This window comes from Osmia lignaria, chromosome 5, assembly GCF_051020975.1.
Source record: "Osmia lignaria lignaria isolate PbOS001 chromosome 5, iyOsmLign1, whole genome shotgun sequence".
In the NCBI taxonomy this organism is placed as follows: domain Eukaryota; kingdom Metazoa; phylum Arthropoda; class Insecta; order Hymenoptera; family Megachilidae; genus Osmia; species Osmia lignaria.
The window spans coordinates 10299725-10320707 of record NC_135036.1 but is presented as its reverse complement, the minus strand read 5'-3'; the positions used below and the strand labels follow the sequence as shown (position 1 = coordinate 10320707).

The 20983-nt window shown below is 41.4% G+C and overlaps 5 protein-coding genes across 13 annotated transcripts in view; 2 read left to right on the top strand and 3 right to left on the bottom strand.

Moving 5' to 3' along the window:
* The window catches only part of LOC117604828 (nucleoside diphosphate kinase homolog 5), a 7104-nt gene extending 5774 nt beyond the window's left edge, over positions 1–1330 (bottom strand). The window contains exons 1-4 of the mRNA XM_034325329.2: positions 883–1330; positions 414–809; positions 208–346; positions 51–139 (exon numbers count right to left, since the gene is read on the bottom strand). Of these exons, the coding sequence (XP_034181220.1) occupies positions 51–139; positions 208–346; positions 414–809; positions 883–1131 (873 nt within the window). The 5' untranslated portion in view covers positions 1132–1330. The remainder of the gene's footprint in view (positions 1–50; positions 140–207; positions 347–413; positions 810–882) is intronic.
* The window catches only part of LOC117604820 (sorting nexin 27), an 11435-nt gene extending 5602 nt beyond the window's left edge, over positions 1–5833 (top strand). For 4 of the 8 annotated variants that reach the window (XM_034325304.2, XM_034325306.2, XM_034325307.2 and 1 more), the window contains 6 exons: positions 1329–1507; positions 2411–2547; positions 3133–3351; positions 3424–3534; positions 3599–4594; positions 4668–5833. In XM_034325304.2, coding sequence (XP_034181195.2) covers positions 1329–1507; positions 2411–2547; positions 3133–3351; positions 3424–3534; positions 3599–4594; positions 4668–5574 — 2549 coding nt within the window. In that variant the 3' untranslated portion in view covers positions 5575–5833. Of the gene's footprint in view, positions 1–1328; positions 1508–1813; positions 1955–2410; positions 2548–2826; positions 3058–3132; positions 3352–3423; positions 3535–3598; positions 4595–4667 lie in introns of those variants that run through there. The other 4 variants (XM_034325305.2, XM_034325310.2, XM_034325309.2 and 1 more) reach the window with 3 other exon arrangements.
* On the bottom strand, positions 4165–8405 carry LOC117604825 (uncharacterized). The gene is made up of 6 exons (XM_034325322.2): positions 8265–8405; positions 7912–8147; positions 7184–7490; positions 6765–7118; positions 6364–6696; positions 4165–6292 (listed from the first exon to the last, which is right to left on the bottom strand). Exons 1-6 carry the CDS (start codon positions 8331–8333, stop codon positions 5951–5953), a joined length of 1641 nt encoding a protein of 546 aa, XP_034181213.2. The 5' UTR covers positions 8334–8405; the 3' UTR covers positions 4165–5950.
* Positions 8264–20983, bottom strand: htt (huntingtin). Of its 2 annotated transcripts, XM_076688493.1 has the most exons (18): positions 20719–20983; positions 20434–20614; positions 20070–20348; positions 19874–20015; positions 19228–19803; positions 18564–19156; positions 18163–18476; positions 16773–18086; positions 12663–16704; positions 12386–12591; positions 12136–12310; positions 11654–12067; positions 11421–11581; positions 11257–11344; positions 10626–11174; positions 9767–10404; positions 9371–9669; positions 8264–8429 (listed from the first exon to the last, which is right to left on the bottom strand). In XM_076688493.1, exons 1-15 carry the CDS (start codon positions 20805–20807, stop codon positions 11076–11078), a joined length of 8673 nt encoding a protein of 2890 aa, XP_076544608.1. In that variant the 5' UTR covers positions 20808–20983; the 3' UTR covers positions 8264–8429; positions 9371–9669; positions 9767–10404; positions 10626–11075. The 2 variants fall into 2 exon arrangements, with proteins under 2 accessions (XP_076544608.1, XP_034181194.2); XM_034325303.2 differs by having other exon boundaries at positions 9371–10404.
* LOC117604826 (pickpocket protein 11) lies at positions 8724–10811 on the top strand. The gene is made up of 8 exons (XM_034325326.2): positions 8724–9049; positions 9131–9331; positions 9391–9645; positions 9734–9854; positions 9929–10205; positions 10267–10420; positions 10484–10584; positions 10659–10811. Exons 1-8 carry the CDS (start codon positions 8781–8783, stop codon positions 10805–10807), a joined length of 1527 nt encoding a protein of 508 aa, XP_034181217.1. The 5' UTR covers positions 8724–8780; the 3' UTR covers positions 10808–10811.

Genomic DNA, 20983 nt, shown 5'->3' with positions numbered 1-20983 from the left:
TTAGAAGATCTCGTTATTAACGTTGAATATTTTCTTTATCAATCATTTACCATGGCCAGAGCTTCCACGAGGACTGGGTTGAGCGTTTCCCACAAGTAATCGACTGCTCCTTCCTTTCTCAGCAGTGGCTCGAGTATAACTGTAATCAAAGGATTGAATGATGTAGCGAAAGATAAAACAGGAGATGATGTGATACATGATTTGTACATTCGGGAAAGAAGAAGTGAATTTCTCGTTCAGCCTCTTCTCGAGAGTTGCTCCCGTGGACAGCGTTCTGAAAATCTGCGCCTCTCCTGCCATATTTAGCCCTTATGCTATCAGGATAGTACAAACGAGCTTCGGTAACCTGAAGAGTTCAACAGATGTACTAGAAAGATCTTAACAGAAGATGTCTTAATAATTTGAAGAATCACTTTTGTCGGCCCCATCAGCAGTCTCCATTCTTCCACTGCTCGACGTTTCGCCAGAACGTGTACGATTATGGGACCGGAAGCCATGTAGGCGACCAGGTGCGCAAAGTTCAACTGTCCGTACTTGTCTGAATAAAATTCAGACACTTGTTCCGGGGTCAGTTGCAGCCATCTCGTTTGATGAATCTCGAAGCCTTCCTCGAATATACGACGTTCGATTTGCTTTCTGTACACCGTCGCTTCCGGTTTTACGATCATCAGGGTACACTCCACGTCCGGTTCTTCCTCGACTTCCTCCTCTTCGACGCACGGCTCGAAAGCGATCACCGGAGCACGGCACGGTTCCTCTTCGCCTTCTCCTCGAAAACACTCGCATTCTCGAGGGCTGACGAACTTGTACTAACATTAAACGATGTTATTTAATTCGCGATTAAATTATTGAGAGATGTTTGAATTTAATGAGAACTGGTACCGTTTTCGAGGAACTGGTGTAGCTGCTCGAGCTCGATAGCCTCTTGATCTGATCGCAGATCGTGTATCCGAGATCGGATTGCGACGAATCAATTGGAATCCAATCGTTTTTATCTGAAATCAAGTCGCAACTCGACGGTCTGGTTATATCTTTACCGGGATGATACGGTTTCGGGCATTTCCTGAAGAGCGTCACCGTTTCCAGGACATCTTTGTCCCCGTCCCCTTTATGCGTAAGACAATCGCACATTTCTCTGCCGTTCAACAACGTTGTTTTCTTTAGATTTCATTCATTTCTTGCGATAAATGTATCGTAACTTCGAGCATCGTACGAGGGTTAGAGAAATAAATTTGACGTGACGTTGAAACAGCTGACGATGTACCGTAAATTTTCGATAATGCCACTTTGCAACGGGGGAAGAGATGAATGAAATCACCTATTTTCAGACGCCTCGAACGTGGCGGAACGTAATGGAAGCGTACCTGTTCCGGAGACAAAGAAAATTAAGGAAATCAAGAACGGAACGAAGGAAACGAGCCTCTGTGGATCGCAGTTACGAAGAACGAGTATCTCGATGCCTACGAATCTCGACGAAATGGAGGCACTTCGAATCGACAGACCAAAGGTAAGTTCGAAAAAGGATGTAATTTCTATTTTATACAAGACAGATAAGAGATTCTTCGAAGAAGGAACGACGAGAGACTCTGGTTTCCTCAATAATTGCGAACTTTCGCGTAAACATTCGCTCCCCTCGCGAATTCTATCCGTGATCACGGATAATCGTTGACAGTACGCGTCTAACAAGGAAATTGAGAGCAACCTTTACTTCGATTCGTCGCAATTATTAACACGTATTTATTGAACGCGAAGAAACTAGAAACTAAAAGCAGAGTCGAATCCGTTGCACCATACTGCACCCTGGCTCGAAATTTATACTCGCGGGGATTGAATTCCATCCGGTGCTGCTGGTGATATTGATAAGAGTTTCGATATGCAAGTAAACCTTCGTTCCACGAAAACCACGGACGAAACGAAACCGTTGTTGTCTAAGTTCCATGTCGGTGAAGAAGAGGTTCGTCCCTCTGCAATATTCATTCGAATATTAAATTCCTTGCCATTTGCACTTGTTATTAGTGGTAGAAATACTATTAGATGATTTTCAGCGACGTTTACAATTTCAATATTTCTGGAAGAGATCCTAATCTTTGATCAACGGAGCTGAGCATCGTTGTTAAAGTATCACTGCCGCTTCGTTCGCGCATTTCGTTCGTGAAAAAGCCTGATTTCTCGTTGATTACGTAATGTTTGCCATCGTCAACCTGTGCATTCACCGTGTTCTTCCATTCTACGCCTCCGTGAAAGAGTAGTTCTGGAACATCGCTCGGTGCGATAGGTCTCGTTATCCGTTCCTCCTCGAAACGTGAAATTTCACAGCAACCTTCCGTCGAATAATATCCATACGATCGTTAAATACGTACGGTAACTCTGGATCTTTCTTTTTCGTAATTTCAATGAAACACTTTCGTAGGAAACCGTGTCAAAGTTCAGGAGATCGGACAGCGACGACAGCAGCAGCGTAACGTTCAGCAACAGCGGTTCGACGCCCAATGGAAGTCCTCTCGGCTCCGAAACCGAGGAAGAAGCGAACGACGAAGAGCTGGCCAAGTGAGTACCAGTAAATCGTACGAATAAATAACTCTTTATCTTGATCTTCCTCCGAAAAAAATGGAAATTACACGAGGCGTAAACACGTTAACGTCAGAGCGCGAACGTTTATTGTCTAACCAGTCGAAACCAGTACTACTGATCTTCGGACAGAGTTGCGTTCGCTCTCTCGTGGTTCATCTTCGAATTCGACCTTCTCTGTATCGCTTCAGGGTTATCGCTCTACCAGTTCCTTCGAATCTCTTCGAAATTCGTCGTGTCAGTCGGCCGATATTTAGCCACTTGGAATCTGTCTTTTTTCTAACGGAAAAAAGAAATCATGCTCGATTTTAACTGACACCTCGCTCGTCGATCGACACTCCTCCACATTCTCCACGCGTCGTAGTGTTCGTTTATGCAACGACATGTGATTTGTTTATACAACGAGACACCGTTCAATTACGTTTGCGAAGTGTAAAGCAACAGAATGATTCCAAGATACGACGTTGGCAGTGCCGTATCGCTGCAGAGGTACAGAGAAATGGGTGATGTTCTTCATAGGAAAGTTTGATTATTTTCCTGCTAACGAATAGAAATGTTTTGCAGAGTACCGTTGCAAGCTCCACCTCGAAGAAAAAGCAGAGCCATTTCACCGATGATCAATCAAAAGCTTGGGAACGATCCGATGGAGTTGACCGGTGGCCAGAGCGCAAATTCCACGATAACCAGCGTTAATAGCATCAGCAGCCTGCTGAAGGAGAAGCTCCAGCTGTCCATACCTCAAGCTTTGCGTAGCAGCAAAAAGAGGCAAAACGCTGACTATCGGTAAACGAGGAGGCACTCTTTCAACACCGAGAAACTGATCGAATGAGAAAGTTAATCAACGTATAATTGCAGGCTTCGAGCTTTCGTTGGAATACTCTTTCTCTGCGTCGTTTTCCTCGTGGGCTTCGCGCACATTTATTACACGCAACACGTTCTTCAACGAGCTTATTTCGACAAGTTCAGGTAAACGAATCGAGCGATCGCGTAGATCGTTGGATATTTTTTGAGGAATGCCTTTTGATTTTAGATTCAACAAAAACGTCAGGGTGATGCACGTGTACAGCAACACCGGAGCGGAAGTGATCGCAGCGCGATTAGGCGAAGGAATACCAGCCGACACCGGTGTTTTTCCCTGTTTACCTCATCACCAGATGCAGGACTCGGTTTGCCTGGAATGGCTTCAACAAGCTCGTTTGTATCTAGCTCATACGCAACACTCGGACATGAATTGTTATCACGTCACTTGGAAGAGCCTGAATTCTTACCATAATCCGAAAGATTGCTTCGATTGGTCACCGAAGAGAGGACACTGGTACGGCGCGGGTCAAATACAGAACATGCCTTATCCACTGGAACGTGGCCGGCTCGATTTGAGTCCTTTTATCACCGGTGACATCATCAAGCATCCTTTTGGCAACGTTTTGAAGAGATACTTCTTGAATTCGAAAGGGGCGACGATACTCGTCGACCCGGAAACGCCTCTTTACGTGTCCATCAACGCCAACAGAAGCAACGACTTTTGTTTGCAGGCCAAACACGACGCGTTCGCCTACATCAATCACTTGACGCAATTGCCACAGTTGAATTATACTATTTGCGCGACGGACAACATGAAAAACTTACACTCCTCCATGGCGGAGAAGTCGTTGTGGGACGGACTGAAGCCGGACGAGCTTCACGCCGTTCACTCGTTACTCTCCGAACCGGTCTGGCAAATTTCACCCATCAACGAGGGGGCTGTTTATAATTATACCGAGGATGTGATAGCGTTGGGCTTCTTGCGACAAGGCCACGTTCTGTTGAGCGAAGAGTGGCAACCGAGTCCCGGTGATTTCGTGCTGGACGAGGAACGATTCCCCTCGATGGAGGAAACGATCAACATCATTCATCGTCGAGGGTTTAGAATCGTGTTCACAATCCAGCCGTTCATATCCACGGAGTCTGTGAACTTTAAGGACGCGGTTTCGAACAGGCTATTGATTTCTGAGAGAGGAAGCGATCCCAGGATCCCTGCATTGACCAGGTAAAGCGGATCTTCTCGATAGCGTTATTTCCTCCTGAACGATTTCATAGGAAAGTTGTAATTTTCTTTCCAGATACAAACAGAGCAACAGCGTCGGCGTTCTAGACATCACCAACAACAAAACTTTGCCTTGGTTTCAGTCGAAATTGGAGAGTTTGATCATGAAGTACCACGTGGATTCGTTCTACCTTGATCTGGGTACCGCGCAAGACATGCCCCACTATTACAAGTGCGAACAACCGTTGACTAATCCTGATCATTACAAGACGATATTCACAAAAACGATTCTCGGGTCTGTGCCAGTGATCGGTGTCTCAGGAGCGATCTCCAGACCGAGAGCCCCAGTCTTCGTGTCTCTTCCCCCGTTCTCATCGTCTTGGAAAGCTATCAAAACCGTTATTCCAACCGTGTTGACTTACGGAATGATAGGCTATCCGTTTATTATGCCAGGTGCCGTTGGCGGAGACGTAGCGTTGCCCATGTCGGACAACAATCCCGACAACGATTTCGAAGTGAGCCTACCGGACAAGGAATTGTACGTCAGATGGCTGCAGTTATCCACCTTCCTACCGGTGATACGTTTCACTCATCTACCCAGCAAGTATTCGGACGAGTCTGTGTTAGAGATAGCCAAGAGGCTGACAACCCTCAGGCAGAAAACTGTGACGCCGTTGTTGAAGAAATACGCGAAGGAAACGCTGGACACCGGTCTGCCGATAATCAGACCACTTTGGATGCTGGATCCAGCCGATCCAGCCTGCCACGTGGTCGTGGATGAATTCTCGGTTGGCGAAGAGCTTATCGTAGCGCCGGTACTCTATTCTGGGAGCAGACAGAGAGAGGTTTATCTACCAGCTGGTGTATGGAGAGACGGGATCGATGGGAGTCTGAGGAAAGGATCCAGATGGATCCACAATTACAGAGTAGCGGAAGACAAGGTCGCTTATTTCGTGAAAATGCCGGATAACACGAGATTTTAATCGTCGACCTAAGAATATTTTATACAAAACACTTATTCGTGAAAACGTAAATTGATAGGAGTTACTATTCCTATTTTATAATAAATAACTTGATTTTAATAATAGAGACACCGATTTAGAGAAATAAATATTTCCATGTGCGACACACAGGTTTTTTAAATAGAACAAAATCGCGTCCATCAAACTGCAAATATTCCAACGCTCCGAGAGTTAGTATTTATTCGTTTGTATTAGAAAAATATATATTTATTTTATTCTATGCCGAATGCGTTTTATTAACGACCCAGCCCTATATAATTCGATCCAAAAAATACGTTCCGACGGAAAATAGATTAGCAAACAATAGAGAAAATAGAAAACCTAACTGTATCTGGTACTAAATCGTTCCAGAGTTCTGTTTCTCTTCATGCTGGGGTTGCTGTCGTTCCTCGGGTCGTTGCTGTTCGACCGCCACCGGATACGATTGAAACACAGGCAACGTTTGTCTCGGCGAATAGGTATCCAAAAATTTTTGCAGACTGCACAGCTTTCGGAACTCCTCCTGTATATGAGTCATGTGATCCCAACGAAGCATCTTTAACAGTTTTATGCAATCGGCCGACGATTCACGATGAGCCAACGTATCCTCTGCCAACGACGGACAACAATTACTTTGCAGTACACGCATTATCTCTATGCAGATTTCTTGTCCGGTTAATCCTCGATTCGAATCCAGACTCTGAAAAACGAAGGAAGAAAACGAATCGTTAAGATACCTGTCTACTCGTACATTTTTAAACATCAAAGAACCTGTTGCTGATCGGACAAATTGCCAAATTCGTTGCTGATTGCTCTGTCGATTAAACCAAGAATGTGACTTTTGGTGGCGTGAAGTTCGAGGTCTCCGCCGGCGTAAATGTTCTTCTTAATCGAATTTTCTTCTTCCTCTTCATCCTTTGCCATTAAGTCGTACGGCGCACCTTCTCTGCCTTCTTTCCTGTTACTGCAAGCTAGTTCCTCGCTGAGCCTGCAACTCTGTCGAACGTTTGGTTGTTTGCGCGGCTTGTTCGCACATCGATCCTCCGTCTCTTTATGCGCGGCCTCCTCTTGCGAACACTCGATCGTCAGATTTTTCTGTTTAAACTTGAAGAATATTTAGAGGATACGCGTAGCAGGAAGTACGATCGAAAAGGAACGAATGAAAAATGTACCAAGTCGTCGATGTTCTTGTTCCGTGGCAAGTTCTGCAGGCTGCTGTTCTTCAAATTCCCTTTCATCGCGAAAGGTTTATTCGGTAAAGCGTTGGGTTTCCTTTTCGTCTGATTCTCTCGATCCTCCTCGACGTTCTCGCAGTCCGGTAGATCGAATCTCAATTTGCCTCGGCAGAAATCGCGATCCTCATCGTCGCTCAATTGCTTCCTCCCGTTCGCGTCCAATTTACTCGCCTTGTCAACGCCCTGCTTCGATATCCACGCTTCTGGTCTCAACGCTCGTTCCTTCTTCTGCTGGGTACAATTTTCCAGAACGTGCTTCGTTACATTTAGATTCCCTAAAATTCTCGTCATCTGTTTCACGAACGAATTAGTTGAATTGAGCATGAAAATTGCCACCTCGATCGCTCGACGGTTACCTGATAATTCTTTGGATCGTTCGATTGTTCAGCGATCTCCTCGACGTCCCTGCTGTGTATATTTTTCACCGGGTGTTCGTACTCCCAACAGGGTCTGGCTTCCCCGTCGGAATCAATGGGGTTTCTCACGATGGACATCACTTGATCGTGTTCGTTTCTACGCGGACGTCGATGCACGCTTATTTGCCTTTTCCTCAGATGAGGATTGCAGGGATACAAGTGTTGCGACTTCTTGGGCGTTCGGTTCGTAAAATTTGTCAGATAGTGTTCGTAATTGTTTAACGCATCGTTCATACTGTTGGGGTAACTGAAATTCAGAAGCGGTCTACTGTTTGAGTTTGCTACCAGATATACAGGATGTTCGACATCAGGTGGGCAAAATTTTAAGGGGTGATTCTAGGGATCAAAATAAGACGAAAATCAAGAATAACGAAATAGCATTTGCGGCTTTGTTTTCCAGTAATTAACGTTTAAAAATTCGAGTAAAAAGCGCCTGAAATCTGCAACCCGCCAAGCACCAACGAGTGAACGTCAGGTCAGCAGGTTGCAGGTTTCAGGCGCTTTTTACTCGAATGTTTAAATGTTAATTATTGGAAAACAAAGCCGCAAAAGCTATTTCGTTATTCTTATTTTGATCCCTAGAATCACCCCTTAAAATTTTGTCCACCTGTTGTCGAACACCCTGTAGAATGTTGTGTGTAAGTATAATCAAACGCGTATTCTATTACTTGCTCCTTTCTATCAAGTGTTTCCAAGCTTCGTGCGGGTAATTACAGGGTACGTAACGTCGCACCTGACTTTTCGTTCTTCTTCTCGGTTCCCTCTCAAGTTCCTGTAACTCCAGCCTCCGTCTGTGATCGCAACAACACTCGCTGGACACAACATCGTGGTAGGATCGACGTTCTTCCGGATGTCTTTGACGACAACCACGATACTTCAATGTCCCATATCTTCCCTTTGTTTCCTGCAATAGCATTCGTATCGTTTCTTACATATTACTTCCCATCCTCCCGTGTCCTCTCTTCACCGTGTATAGTACGATAAATATGTAAAACAGAAGTAGAATTAATCGGAAATTAACCAATTCTAACTCGTGCCGTGCCCCTGCATCGGTGTCTTCAGATACTTCCGTGGAATTTCCACTGTTCATCCCGGACAATCCGGAACTCCGTCAAGCCGAATTCACCTTCGTTCATAATAAGTTCGGCTATCTTGTTCGATGTTTCGCTTCCATCGAAGAGAATCGCTAAAAGGAAAAGACGAAAAGATTTAAATCTGACTGGTGCTGTTTCTTTCATTTCTTTTTTGCTTTCGTCAATCGATATCGCAGCAAGCATTGAAATTTCGAACGTTAATTTCATATAACATGCGAGAAAATTATAACGTAGCTCACTGGAAGAAATATTTTATTCATTATAATAAATAAATAAATAAATTCGTGTTATTACGAATTATCCGTTCCGATCTATTCTACTTGCCGGTTTATTCATAATTAATAATCGCGTGCAGTGATTTCTCGCGATTTTGATCGACGAAAATTCCGAGTCAACAGTGGAAAACTCTTTTTTAATAACGCATTGCTCGAGGAAGAAGCAATATGCCAAAGATATCGGTGAACCCAACGAAATCGATCGCGAAGGAAGAAAAACGCTTTTACGGCAATGAGATATTGGCAGACTTTCAAGCTCGTGAAAAGGCGATACTTAAGGAAAAGGAATCTGTGCCAACCGACGTTCCGAATCACGTTGGCATGCAAACTATTAATGCAAAGTCCGATACCGGAAAGTACTTTGTAGAATTCGCGAGCATCTCTTCTATACACGGTTTGAATCACTTGGTGGCACCGAATCGACATCCAGTCGAGAAGTATATACAAATCAATCTCATAATTAAGATAACATTAACACACTCTGACGATCAAAATAATCCTGTAACATTTCTTGGAAGAGTTTTAGCTGTGCTTTTCATCCTCGCTGCCCTGCTGTTTTTAATCTTCTTGTCGATCATCTTCTGGGAACGATACCAAAATAATGCAACAGTAATCGTGGTGGATAACAATCGTGAACAATTTAAGCCCCAAAAGCCGGCCCTGTTTATTTGTCCAGTGCCGAATATAGAAGAAAGCAAGATTCCAGGAGTATTTGAAAAGTAAGATTTTATGTAGTTGAATGAATTTTTCGAAATTACCACGTCTCTTGTTCGTATAGATACGGCATCGAGAACACTCCGGAAGCGATACACTTCTTCACCTTTCTGGCCAACGTGAATTACGAGAACATGTCGCAGACACCTCTGTTCGATAAAGTTCCCTCGGACAAATGGTTGGAGATTCTTCACGATTTACGAAAGGATTTTCCTTCTAATATCCTCAAGGAAAACGATCGTTACGAGAACTGGGTGATAACAGAAAGAGGCTTGTGTTTAGCCACTAGAAGCATCTTCAGCGGTTACGCTACCCTAGAGTTGGTATTTGCTTAAATTTCGTTCTGTAAAGATTCATTTGATTCATTATTAGCACAGATGCAATTCTCTTTATACTTCTTTTACAAGGTATTGGAAAACCAACAACGAAAGCATTGTTACCCTGCCTATTCAATCAGAGAAGCTGCCGCATTACGACGGTAACGATGATGGAACTCAAGAATCTATTGCTGTAGAAAATACAGCCTTGGTATGATCGCGTTTCTACTTCGTTGAAAGATAACTTATACTCTCCTTTTATCCTCATCAAATTTCTTGTACCAGTTCGGTGCGTGTGATCCTTTAGAAATAATAACGTATAACACTCCAATGAAATGGATACGATCAAAAGTGTTGCAACGGGCGACCCTGTCGATATCCGGGATCAGGACGATGCCAAACGTTAGAGAACTTCATATCCATCAAAGAAAATGCAAATTCTACAGTGATGGTGGCTTGAAAACGTGGCCAATATACACGATGAACAGGTGCACGATCGAGTGCAGGATGAACGTGATACAGCATCGTTGTAAATGTCGTCCACACTTTGCTAGACCCCAAGGTATTCGATTAATCAATCGTTACACGAATAATAAAAGAAAAATAAAAGAATTCTTTTGTAGAAGGTGTGAATACTTGCAATGCTACCCAACTTCGATGCATCGGTGGTATAACGAGGCACCTTTTCCTATACAAATATCCACCTCTTTCTTGCGACTGCCTTCCGAAATGCAATATCGGCTTTTATCTGATCAGAAGCACTGAAATAAGCGAATTGTAATGTATCAAAAATGAATTCTTATGAAATAGATAAATAAAATAATTATTTGATCATTTTAGATCCGACACACCGACAAATTTATCAATTATAACTTTGATCATCGAATTTCCTCAAGTAATTTACAATCGACTGTTGTTCTATGGATTCTCTGATTTTTTAAGTACGTATTTATGAATATAATAAGAAACAATATATGTATACCTTATTAGAATGAAAGGAATAAATGTATTCTAGCTGGCGTGGGCGGAGCTGCAGGATTGTATCTTGGAGCTAGCGTATTATCTTTCGTCGAAATCTTTTATTACGCTACATTTCACATCTATTTTTATATAAAACAGATGAGAAGGAAGCATAAAAGAAGTAAAACGATTAATTTATCCTAATAATCTGAAAAATGTACAAGACAGAAATGTTCGAAATACATGATAAAAGGAGTATTTAAAAAATATTGTTTATTGCAAAACAAGTTCTTCTCGACGGGACAGGAGGTAAAATAAATATCATCACATACATACACTGTACACGCGACACGTCACGACCGTGTTATGATTGTACATCGATTTTACAAGGGGAATTAGATGTATCGTTTCGACGAATACCTCTAGTTTTGATTCAACTTTCTTGGATCGAGACGATCAATCGTAAGACTAGCTAAAAGGACGCTAAAATGTCACCAAATGGAGTTCCAGGTTCCTTTGCTGCTGCTTCAAATGTTTCCACGAAAGCTTTCCTTTGAGTTTCTTTAGCTAACTGATAAAAAATAAAAATATCCTATTAATATCGTGAAGTTTGTTCAACAATTGTCAACCTTATTCTCGAAACACTCTTATACCTTGTGATAAAAATCAGAAGCAGCGATGCAGAGTATTTTTTTATCCTCGTATTCGTATTTACCGATTCTTGATTGAACATACGGAAATCTGATTAGAACGCGTTAAGGAAATTTTCAGCAAACAAATGAAATAATTGAAAATGATTTATAACTAGAAAGGATACAAGGCTCTCAGCCAATGATTCGTTGAAGAGCTGATAAAGAAGCAAGACAAACACCAGGTTGACATCGTCACTGGTAAACTTTGAATAAAATTTGGCAGACTGAACACGACCCAGTCTTGAAGCAATTCCATTTGAGCGCAAGTACACGCTCTTTCGCAAACCTACAAAAAGCAATTATATACGAATATTTAACGATTCAACGGTCTTCCCGTTTCCATATGGAATGTACGAACTTTAAAAACCACAGCAGAAAGTAGCCGCGGATGAGGCTGTTGAGGAGATAGAAATTCTCCTATGACTTTGGTTAAAATTTCAGACGGCGGGAAGAAATCTCCAAGCACACCGGACAGAACCGTGCACAAAAGTTCCACCTCCATCGAGTGTCCCCGCCTGATCTTGTCAAAAATCGCGGAAGTTCGTTCTATCGATCGAACCAATGCTTCTGGTTCAGCGTCTGGTAATGGTTCCTCTACTTCTGGTTGATTCAATCTGTCGGCTGCTTCCGTGTACATGCAAGTCAGCAACAATTGTAACGCGGGTATCGACAACACAGGACTTGGTTGTTTCAAACGATCTATCGCAACCTTAACTATTTGCTCGGCGACTTTTCCGACCACGCTTTTCGTCGCCACGAGTCGTTCGAGGCCCTGTCGAACGTATCACAATTACGTAATTAAATATAAATGAATAGACTCTCGATAAATAAATAGGATACCTGTAAAAGCGTTTGATGCAAGCTGGAGGAGATATTTTGGGAGGAGAGTAAAGTGAGAACCAGTTCAAGAACGGCTGGAGCCTCACTGTCCGGTGGAGTGTCCTCTGCGTGTTCCAGCAGGAAGAACACCAGGGCCCACATCACTCCTTGGTGCTCTTCGCTTTGATTCAACACCCTTGATTCAAGAAACAGTTGTTAATAAAAGAAAGAAAAAGAAAAAAAATTTGTGTTGGAAATTTGAATATCACACCCATTCGAATCTTGAGCATCCAGATGCTTCTGTATGTATTCAATTGCCAAAGGGTGTATGATGTTCATCGTTTCCTCGCAATTAGCAAGCACAGCGCTTTGCAACAAATATAATGACCCATGAAGAGCGGACACTCTTGCTGGTAAGAAACCTGACTTAAGATTTAGATCTACCAAACGTTTCACTTTGTCCAATGTTTCAAAGTCCTTAAAAACAGAAGAAGAGTTATAATTGATTCTTAAACATCAATTTACTTAATTAAAGACAAATTACGTACTAATGGTGTTAGCACAGCAGCAGCCTTGCACACAGATACCACCAAGTACTGATGTAGAATCACATTTTCAGTAGGATGAATCCTGGACATCTCCAAGCAGGTGTCCAGCATCCATTGATACTGACCTCTCTCCACGAACAGTTCTGAAATCGCTAGAATAGACTTGACGACTTCTGTGAGCAATTGTATAGGTGTATTTGCTTGCGGGGACATCCAGGATGTGTAAAGCTCTACCAAGAAACGAAGACAGGAATCTAGATCGAGCGAGGCGGACATCAACGCGTCGTTCCGTCTGTTCTTCAAGTCGAGGACAGAGGCGTTCAGCTTGTCTTCGTACAGGTTACACGAGGACCATAGATAAGGAACTGAAAGCTGACTGTAAGCGTATTTGTTCGAGCTTGCAACTCGTTCCACGTTTCCTCGACAAAAGATGTGATCCATGCTGAGAGCACCGACCGTCTCCGAGTCGTTCATACATTCGTATTTCCACGCGAGCAGGTCCTGAATCGCGTACAACTTTTGCGAGCTTATTTTATGAACAGAAAGCTGAGGATCCCTGGGATGATGGATCAAAGTACTAGCTCTTGGATTACCAGGGTAGGGAAGAAGCAAAGTTTGCAACAGTAATCTCGTGATGGCTTGCACAGCCAGGCTACTCGCTTGGATCAACGCTGGGATCTCCTCGGATTGCAGACTTTCGTTCTGCAAAAGATTCAGCACTCCCAACAGCGCCATCCATATCTCCTCGAATTGCAACCGAGATATCCATCCCAGCAGGTTTATTCGGTAAATGAACTGCTCGAGGATCTCCACCTCCTGTAAGAAATTCGACTCGGACGGCAACAACGGGAAGAAACACTTGGTTGGACCAGAACCCACCACGTTCCAATTATGCTTCCAAACCAGCGGTGGTGTTAAAACGTAAGAATTGACCAGCGGTTGCCGGCTTACGCTTACAATTAAATCTTGTATCGTGTTGAACAAATAACGAGGAATATTTTTCGACGATCCCTCGCTTTGACACTGTTCTAACCAGGCAACCAGCGCTGCCATTCTAAAGCAAGCGCGAGCAAAATCTTTGCTACCTTCGTCCTCGAATGCTGGCTCTAAAGCGCGGGAGTCTATGATCGGCAAACCGTCTATCATCGTTAGCAAATGTTTCACCGTCCTGGTTAACGAAGCAGCAGCGCTACAAACCCACGAATACTTGCTGTTGTCCCAGAAGATTTTATCCGGGCCAGGATGTTTCATGATCTCCGAGGCGCAGCTTAAAGCCACCTCCATGTCCTTAGGTCTAAGCTTTCTCGCGCTGATCTCGTCGCAATGCAACATCCAGTGGGTCAATTCCAAACACAAAATCGCGAATTTCGCGAGATCCTCTTCAGACTTCCTGTCTATCTTCGCTAAATTGTATTTCACCAGCTTAGCCAGGGTTTTTACGTACACCCTTACGGCTGGTATCAACATGAAAAGTATATCCCAGTAAATGGGTTCGTTTAGAAGCTCGTCGAGTCGAATCGAGTACTTCAACCCCTTCGAATTGGCATTTGGCTGGCCAGGATCGTAAACTTGATGAGGTTTTGGCATTAATTCGGTGACGTAGCGAACGTGTTCTAATAAACGTTGCTTCGCAGCACCGTACAGGGGGCTGGTCTCGAAATTAAAGTCCTTCTCGTTCTGCTTTACACCGAACTCTAATTTTTGGCACTTTTCAACGCTCGTCCGTACGCCTAATATTATACACGCTTTCAAGATCGTGATATTGAATTCCTTCGAAGAGAGAATACTGAGAGAATCTTCGAAATCCAAGTCCTTTAACAACTGCGCCGTCTCCGATGGATTATAACTGGCAATCGGATTGCAACATCGCAATTTCACCTGAGACAAGAACCAATTTCGATCCAGTTGAATACTCTTCACTGTGGATGGATTAAATGGTCTACACTGATCGAGCTCCAGAGGAGAGAGATCGTAATATTGTACGCCTAATTTGTTCAGTAGACTGACCAATCCTCCGTGTTTCTTGGCGAGCCTAGTCGACTGTAGGATCTCCATGATCTTCGCAAAATCGTCTTTCGAAAGCTGCTTCGTCACGTCCACGGCAGAAGAGGTCAGCAAAATTTCTACCCTTCGACTGGCTATTTTTGCTGCCATTCTGGACAGAGCTAGATACTTCGTGGACAGTAATCTTGGTATCAACGTAAATAGAACTGCTCCGCTTTGCGAATGATGGGCACCTTCGATGCACTGCAACAATCGTTTGACGAAACTAGGTTGAGATAGATCCGTACACTTTGTAGCGATCGCTTGCACCAACAATCCACTGGCCGCTGGATTTCTGTGGATAGCCGCTGTTAGTAGATCTCTGACGGGAGATTCGATGGCATTGTTCACCGTTTCCACGGTGTGGTTCACCAACAGCCACGTCAGTGGCTCGGCGTCGCTCAAGTTCTCGCAAACGTAATCGCAGAATAATATAATGCCACCTTTTCTGATGATCTGAATGTTAATACTAGTGGCATGGTCGCTAGAACAGTTCTTCTGGTCGGTAGAGGAACAGTGGACCGCATACTCCGAACGACGAGTGCCCAATATCTTTGACCAAAAAGTCATCTCGTTGTATCCTAACAGAATCATTAGATAAGCCCACTGACAAGTCAACGTCGGGCACCTGTGTCCAATGTTGAGCATCAAGTAATTTAAATCACCGATTGGTAGCTTCTCTTCTTCAGGGACATTTCGGCCTTGAATCATTTGTATAGCCGCGTTTGCAACTTTGCAGTGACTTCCAGATTCGAACATGTGAATGCACAATTGAAGAAAGAACGCCAATTGATGGACCAAATAGTAGTCGTTCTCTATAGACTCGGAGAAACCGACGTATGGATCTTTACGTTTATGATCAATCAGTCCAAGGAGATCGTAAACCTTCGAACCTGTCAAGCTGATCACTTTGAATATGAATCTAGCTAGTATCTTTTCGGGCGGAACCTGGTCAGATTGGAAGCCTAAAACGTGCAGAGGATCCATAGTCCGTGAAGAGGATTCTGCAAGAAGAAACGACTGTGATAACTCGGCCATATTTGCGCTCAGGTCGGAGAGTCGTGCTAGCATTGCCTCCTCTTTAGCGCAGGCAATCAAAGATAGTAAAACCACGTTAACCATTCCTAGCCATCGTTTCAACTTCAAGGTGGAAGCTTCCAATGAATCGGGTGTAACTAAAAGTACCTTTAGAAGAGGATCAACTGGCCTGAAGACTGTAGGGGAAATAGCTGCGAATAGTTTAACCAAAGCTACGTGAGCTTTCTCTGACTCTATTCGAATTTTTCCAGACGCTAACATGGGCAGGACGGAATCCATTGTCGATCTGGACCATCTTCTCCACTTTTCTTCGCCGTTACCGTCACCGCTAAATCTAGACTCCGTCAAGCACAATGCGAGCAGTTCGATGATTTGATAATACTCCACCAGTCGTAAAAGCATCGAGATTAAAACTTCTCTCGTTGTCTCCAATTCTCTCTGTTCTATCGGGCTCGAACTTGCGTTTCGTATCAGAAAGACATCCTCGACCACCGGAGCTAAAGCTGGAATACAATGGGTAAGCGCTGCTTGACCACTCGCCATCAGACCGTCGCAGAGTTGAATTATTTTTGGAACTCCTATTATGGTTTTTGAATGATTCTTTTCGTACGACAGATGCACCAAGAAATTGAAGATCTTTGGTAAAAGGTTCTCCGTCTGTTGTACGTGACCTTCTTCGATAAACTCAAATTGCTTTAATACAAATCCAATGAATATTCTGTCAGAGTCCAACAAGCAGTAATTAACTCTCAATTGGACTAGCTGACTAAGTAGCATCAACACTTGACACTGTAACGACACGCTACTCGTTACGGTGTACTGTTTCAAAGATTTAATGACCATCGGCTCAAAAAGACGAATGAACGAGGCTACTGAAGTTTTCTGGTCGGATGAATGGGCTAAATTTTTGAAGACCGAAGAAAATTTTCTATCACCTTTCCTACGAAGCAGTCCCACCCATCTGAAATAAAAGAACTCTACTGAACAAACTGTAATAGTTTAGATCGATGTTAGGGAACAGAAACTCACCCAGTTTCCGGTTCATTTTCACCTCTGCAATTGTTACCCATAGACTTGATTGTATCTGCCATCTGTCTCGCAGGATTTTGAAAGCAATGATTGTAAAATCCTCTAAGATCGTCTCGAAACAGAATCATTTTATCCGTGTTTTTCTGCACATCTAACTCGTTCCATTGCGCACATACGTTCGTACTGAATAAACATTTCAACAATTGCTGAACGCACTGAACTGTCGCGGTTGGTGAGAGTACCACGGTACTCTGTAGATAATACAAAATCTCTTCTGCGATTTGGGCTACTTCGTTGAGAGATATAATTTCAAGAATTTGCGAGAGCACATCTAAGATTGCATTCAACAAAGACAAATACATTTCACTTGCATGCGGCTCGAGAGTGGCTAAGTAATTTAAGTGGGCTGCTTTAAGGATTTCGTACATTCTCATGTAATGAGGTATCAACGTAAACGTTCCCATTTGTTCTTTTCCAAATTTCAAACTTCCGATCTTCTCCCCCTTTTCTTTCGATTTCGATTCAATAATCGTTATCTTCTTCTTCGGGGATAACGTTTGCGTGGTTGACGAAGATGGCAATATTGTTTTTGTACTGCTTTGCGTCAATTGTACATCCTCGATTATATGAACAAATATGTTTAATACTCTTGTAACGTGCACTAGTAACAATTCTATTTGTTTATCCTTGAATGTACCCCATGTTTTAGTTGGATCGTTAGGTTTGAAATTGCAAAAAGCTAGACCTGATGCGAGATTCCCAGCTAGAAGAATCAAATGTTTATGCGTCGACAAATCCAAACTTATAGGAGACGACGACAGCAAAGGTAAAGCTAAAGATAAAAGACTATTGCTAACGGTTGATGGTATCGCGTCACTTGCAAATGTTGATTCGCTAATATCTAGTCGACTACCGCTCTTTTTGTGGGACCTTTTTAACAATGTCTTTGGTGAAATACAATCCCATCCCCTAATGTACACTGTAGTAGTGTATACATCGCTCAAATGGTACAGAGCTTCGCAACAACCGTACACTAAATACTTTGATGACTGTACTCCCAGAATCTCAGCCAACATGTTCACTATAACGGATAAAGAGTATTCTACGTTCGGACGATAATTCGCTGCATTACTAGAATTTAAGGATGCAAATGGTTGCATAGAAGTATTTAGAAACAACTTTTGTTTCTCCTGACAAGAAGATAATTCTACAGAGCTTTTGCTCACAGCACTTAAAAATTGTTCGGTGTATTGTACAGCTTTTCTTGTGACAACATCTTCCTGAGGCTGTTGAAAATATAATAAAGGAACACTCCTAAAAAAAAGGCAAATGTTATTTAAAGGAAGCAAGACTTAACGTTTTGAATTATGCAAATTTTAATGAATCTTACTTGACAATAGCATCTGATGCTGCGTGTCTAATTCTTTGATCTTGATCACCTAATAGCGTCATAATAACATCGATAAAATGTTCTTGGAACATTGATCCACCAGTTATATGTTCTATAGTAACGTACGATATCTCACTCAATAGTTCTACTAATTTAATTTTTACGAGAAAATATGGATTTTTTACTAGTTGAGGTAATGCAGTTAACACGGTAATTCCGTGTTTATTGTCGACAGATTCAAGCAACTCTGGCAGACACAAACTAAATGCTGTAAGCGTTTGTCGACAGGTAGTAGCAGAATCATCTTCTAATCCCTGTTTTGTAAAACAATATATGAATAAAAGCTTCTTTATAATGATATATATTATAAATTCTTGTATGTCACGATATAAAAAATTTACCTTTAAAAGTAGTTTAATTAAATTATCTAATGAGATGACTTCATGTACTTTCTTATTCGAAATGTCTTTTTCAAAACTGTTAAAAGATCCACCATACTGAGTATACACGGATTTTAAAAATGTACCAATAATAATTGATATATTACCCCTAATTTGAGGATCTGAATGATTTGCAAACAATAAGATATCTGTTATCATTTGTTCATTTTCGATAGACTTTGATTCTTTAGCAACAGGAATTAAAAACAAATTTGGGCAAAGTTTTAAGATATAAGCGACGCAATTTAAAGCAAGAGATTTTACACTAACACGAAAATATTTATCTGGCATTACACGACCAGCATAGCCGGTTAAGAGAAAAGATGATACCAAATAACGACAACAAAATTTTAGAGGTATGTCGGAATCTGTAAAACTTCCGACGTCAATTTCTCGTTGCGAGAAATCCAAAGAAAGTTTTTTAGGAGACGCAATAGACGAAGCAATTTCTTCTGAACAATCTACTTCCTTCGCTTCGTTTTGTAAACTTGAATAAATTTTCTCTGATTTCCCTATTTCACTTCCTACGTCACTGCCTTCTTCGATGGCTTCGTCTAAAATAGAAATGATCATAAATAAATGACTTTCATCAAGATATTCCGTACGTTTTATATTTTTATCTTACTATCGATAACTCCAATCTTCAAGCCACTGTAATTTTCCAAAATTTTTCCTTTCATTTCTATAATATTATTTGAACATTCCTTTTGGGTTTGTGAATTTTGTGCCAATGGAGGTACAGTTTCAGAATCTAATATCCATTTTTCTATCTTTGGATTTATCTCGGGAATATCAGAATCAAGTAAATGTAAATTAAATTCGGGATTTTCTCCACAAGCTATAGTAGTACTAGAAGTACTCATTTGGCTTAATGATAATACAGTTTCATCTTGATTTAACGCTATTCTGCTATGCGATATACCTTGTTTGGATAACAATACGGATACCAAAGCTTTTGGAGGTGATTTTAAAAGCTGAGTTAAAGTTTCTAAAACAGCATTTATAACATTATGATCAAAGTGCCATTTTGTATAATGTAAACATAGTTCATAAACTTGTAACAAGCTATCTGTTTGTACTGAATCATCATCTTCAAGTTCTGAGGGTTTACATAGATGTGGTAAAATTATTCTTATGCATCCAAATGTGCCAATAATAGCCGCTACGCGACCCTCATCTTCGCTTATAGGGACTATAACACCTATGATTAGATAATATTTAATTAAAAAAGTACTTTAACTGTACTTGCACAACATTTAAGAAATATATACCTAAAAGATGTTTCAGTACATAATTTAAAAAGAATTGTGGCTTACGACAATTCAGACATGTTGCAAGAATCATGTTTGCAGCAGCTCTACGGAAAGCTGCTTGTACTGAAGATACATTTCCAAAAAATGCTTTCAACAATGTCTACAAGAATATAAATATCAGCTTATAGCTATATTATTAATTATTATTCATTACCTTCACATCATTATCTGTCATAAATGGCCCTAATGCTTTCATAATCAATGGCAATGATTGTGATAATGTTTCAATTACAGATTCTTCAGAACGACGAGCAATACAGATTATGCATGGTATTAAGTTAGAAACATATGCTTTTCCTCTTGTAGGGCGAATCATATGGCTAAGAAGTCCAAACCTCCAGAGAGCAGCTCTTAGCGTTCTAGCTGGTCCATTCCTTTTTATTTCATTATAAAGTTCTATTTGTACCTTAACAACATTACTGTCAGCCATTGCCTAATGAATAAAAAAAACTATTAGGCAAAACATTAGTAACATCATTATAACTGCTATCAAAAATGATAAAATATAAAATCTATACCCTTATAATCTTATTCAAGGTTTCATCTGCTACCATCCTGACATCAGATTCATCATCATTACACAATTTTAATAACGTTTCAATTGAAAGACTAAGAATTTGAGGAAATTTGGATGCTAGTTTGACACTTGGAGAACACATTCCTTCTGCTATTGTCATGCAACATGCTAATTTATCTTTCCTGAGATTGAAAAAGAAAACACATTGAATTGTTGGATATACTGAATGTACAACTTGTAAACTGTTTAATCGTTATTAAATAAAAAGAACAATTTATTGGTATACCTTGTATTCAAATCTGACAAAACATTATTTGATTCCTGAGTAGACTTTAAAGCTTCTATAGCTTTTAACACGTTATTTAAAGTTGCCATTTTGTTAAAATATTTGTTCCTCACTGTTCATAAATTAAATTATTACATTTTGATAACGTAGGCCAAATTTATGACAGACACAATATACATCTTAAACTACATGCCGCTCAGTACCATATTTATTTTGTGATTCAAACGTCAGGTTGGAAGCTTATTAGTAACAGGGATTCAGTTTT

What these genes read in the sequence shown, in the direction of transcription:
- LOC117604825 (XM_034325322.2), bottom strand. Translation starts at nt 8,333, where the DNA reads ATGAACAGTGGAAATTCCACGGAAGTATCTGAAGACACCGATGCAGGG. An exon ending in ACAAGAACATCGACGACTTG is followed by an intron (nt 6,697 to 6,764) that starts GTACATTTTTCA and finishes ATATTCTTCAAG; the next exon opens with TTTAAACAGAAAAATCTGAC. An exon ending in ATTTGTCCGATCAGCAACAG is followed by an intron (nt 6,293 to 6,363) that starts GTTCTTTGATGT and finishes TTCGTTTTTCAG; the next exon opens with AGTCTGGATTCGAATCGAGG.
- LOC117604826 (XM_034325326.2), top strand. Translation starts at nt 8,781, where the DNA reads ATGCCAAAGATATCGGTGAACCCAACGAAATCGATCGCGAAGGAAGAA. An exon ending in ATTCCAGGAGTATTTGAAAA is followed by an intron (nt 9,332 to 9,390) that starts GTAAGATTTTAT and finishes TTGTTCGTATAG; the next exon opens with ATACGGCATCGAGAACACTC. An exon ending in TGGATTCTCTGATTTTTTAA is followed by an intron (nt 10,585 to 10,658) that starts GTACGTATTTAT and finishes AATGTATTCTAG; the next exon opens with CTGGCGTGGGCGGAGCTGCA.
- htt (XM_034325303.2), bottom strand. Translation starts at nt 20,807, where the DNA reads ATGGCAACTTTAAATAACGTGTTAAAAGCTATAGAAGCTTTAAAGTCT. An exon ending in CCTTGAATAAGATTATAAGG is followed by an intron (nt 20,349 to 20,433) that starts GTATAGATTTTA and finishes TTTATTCATTAG; the next exon opens with GCAATGGCTGACAGTAATGT. An exon ending in TGCATCAAACGCTTTTACAG is followed by an intron (nt 12,068 to 12,135) that starts GTATCCTATTTA and finishes TACGTTCGACAG; the next exon opens with GGCCTCGAACGACTCGTGGC.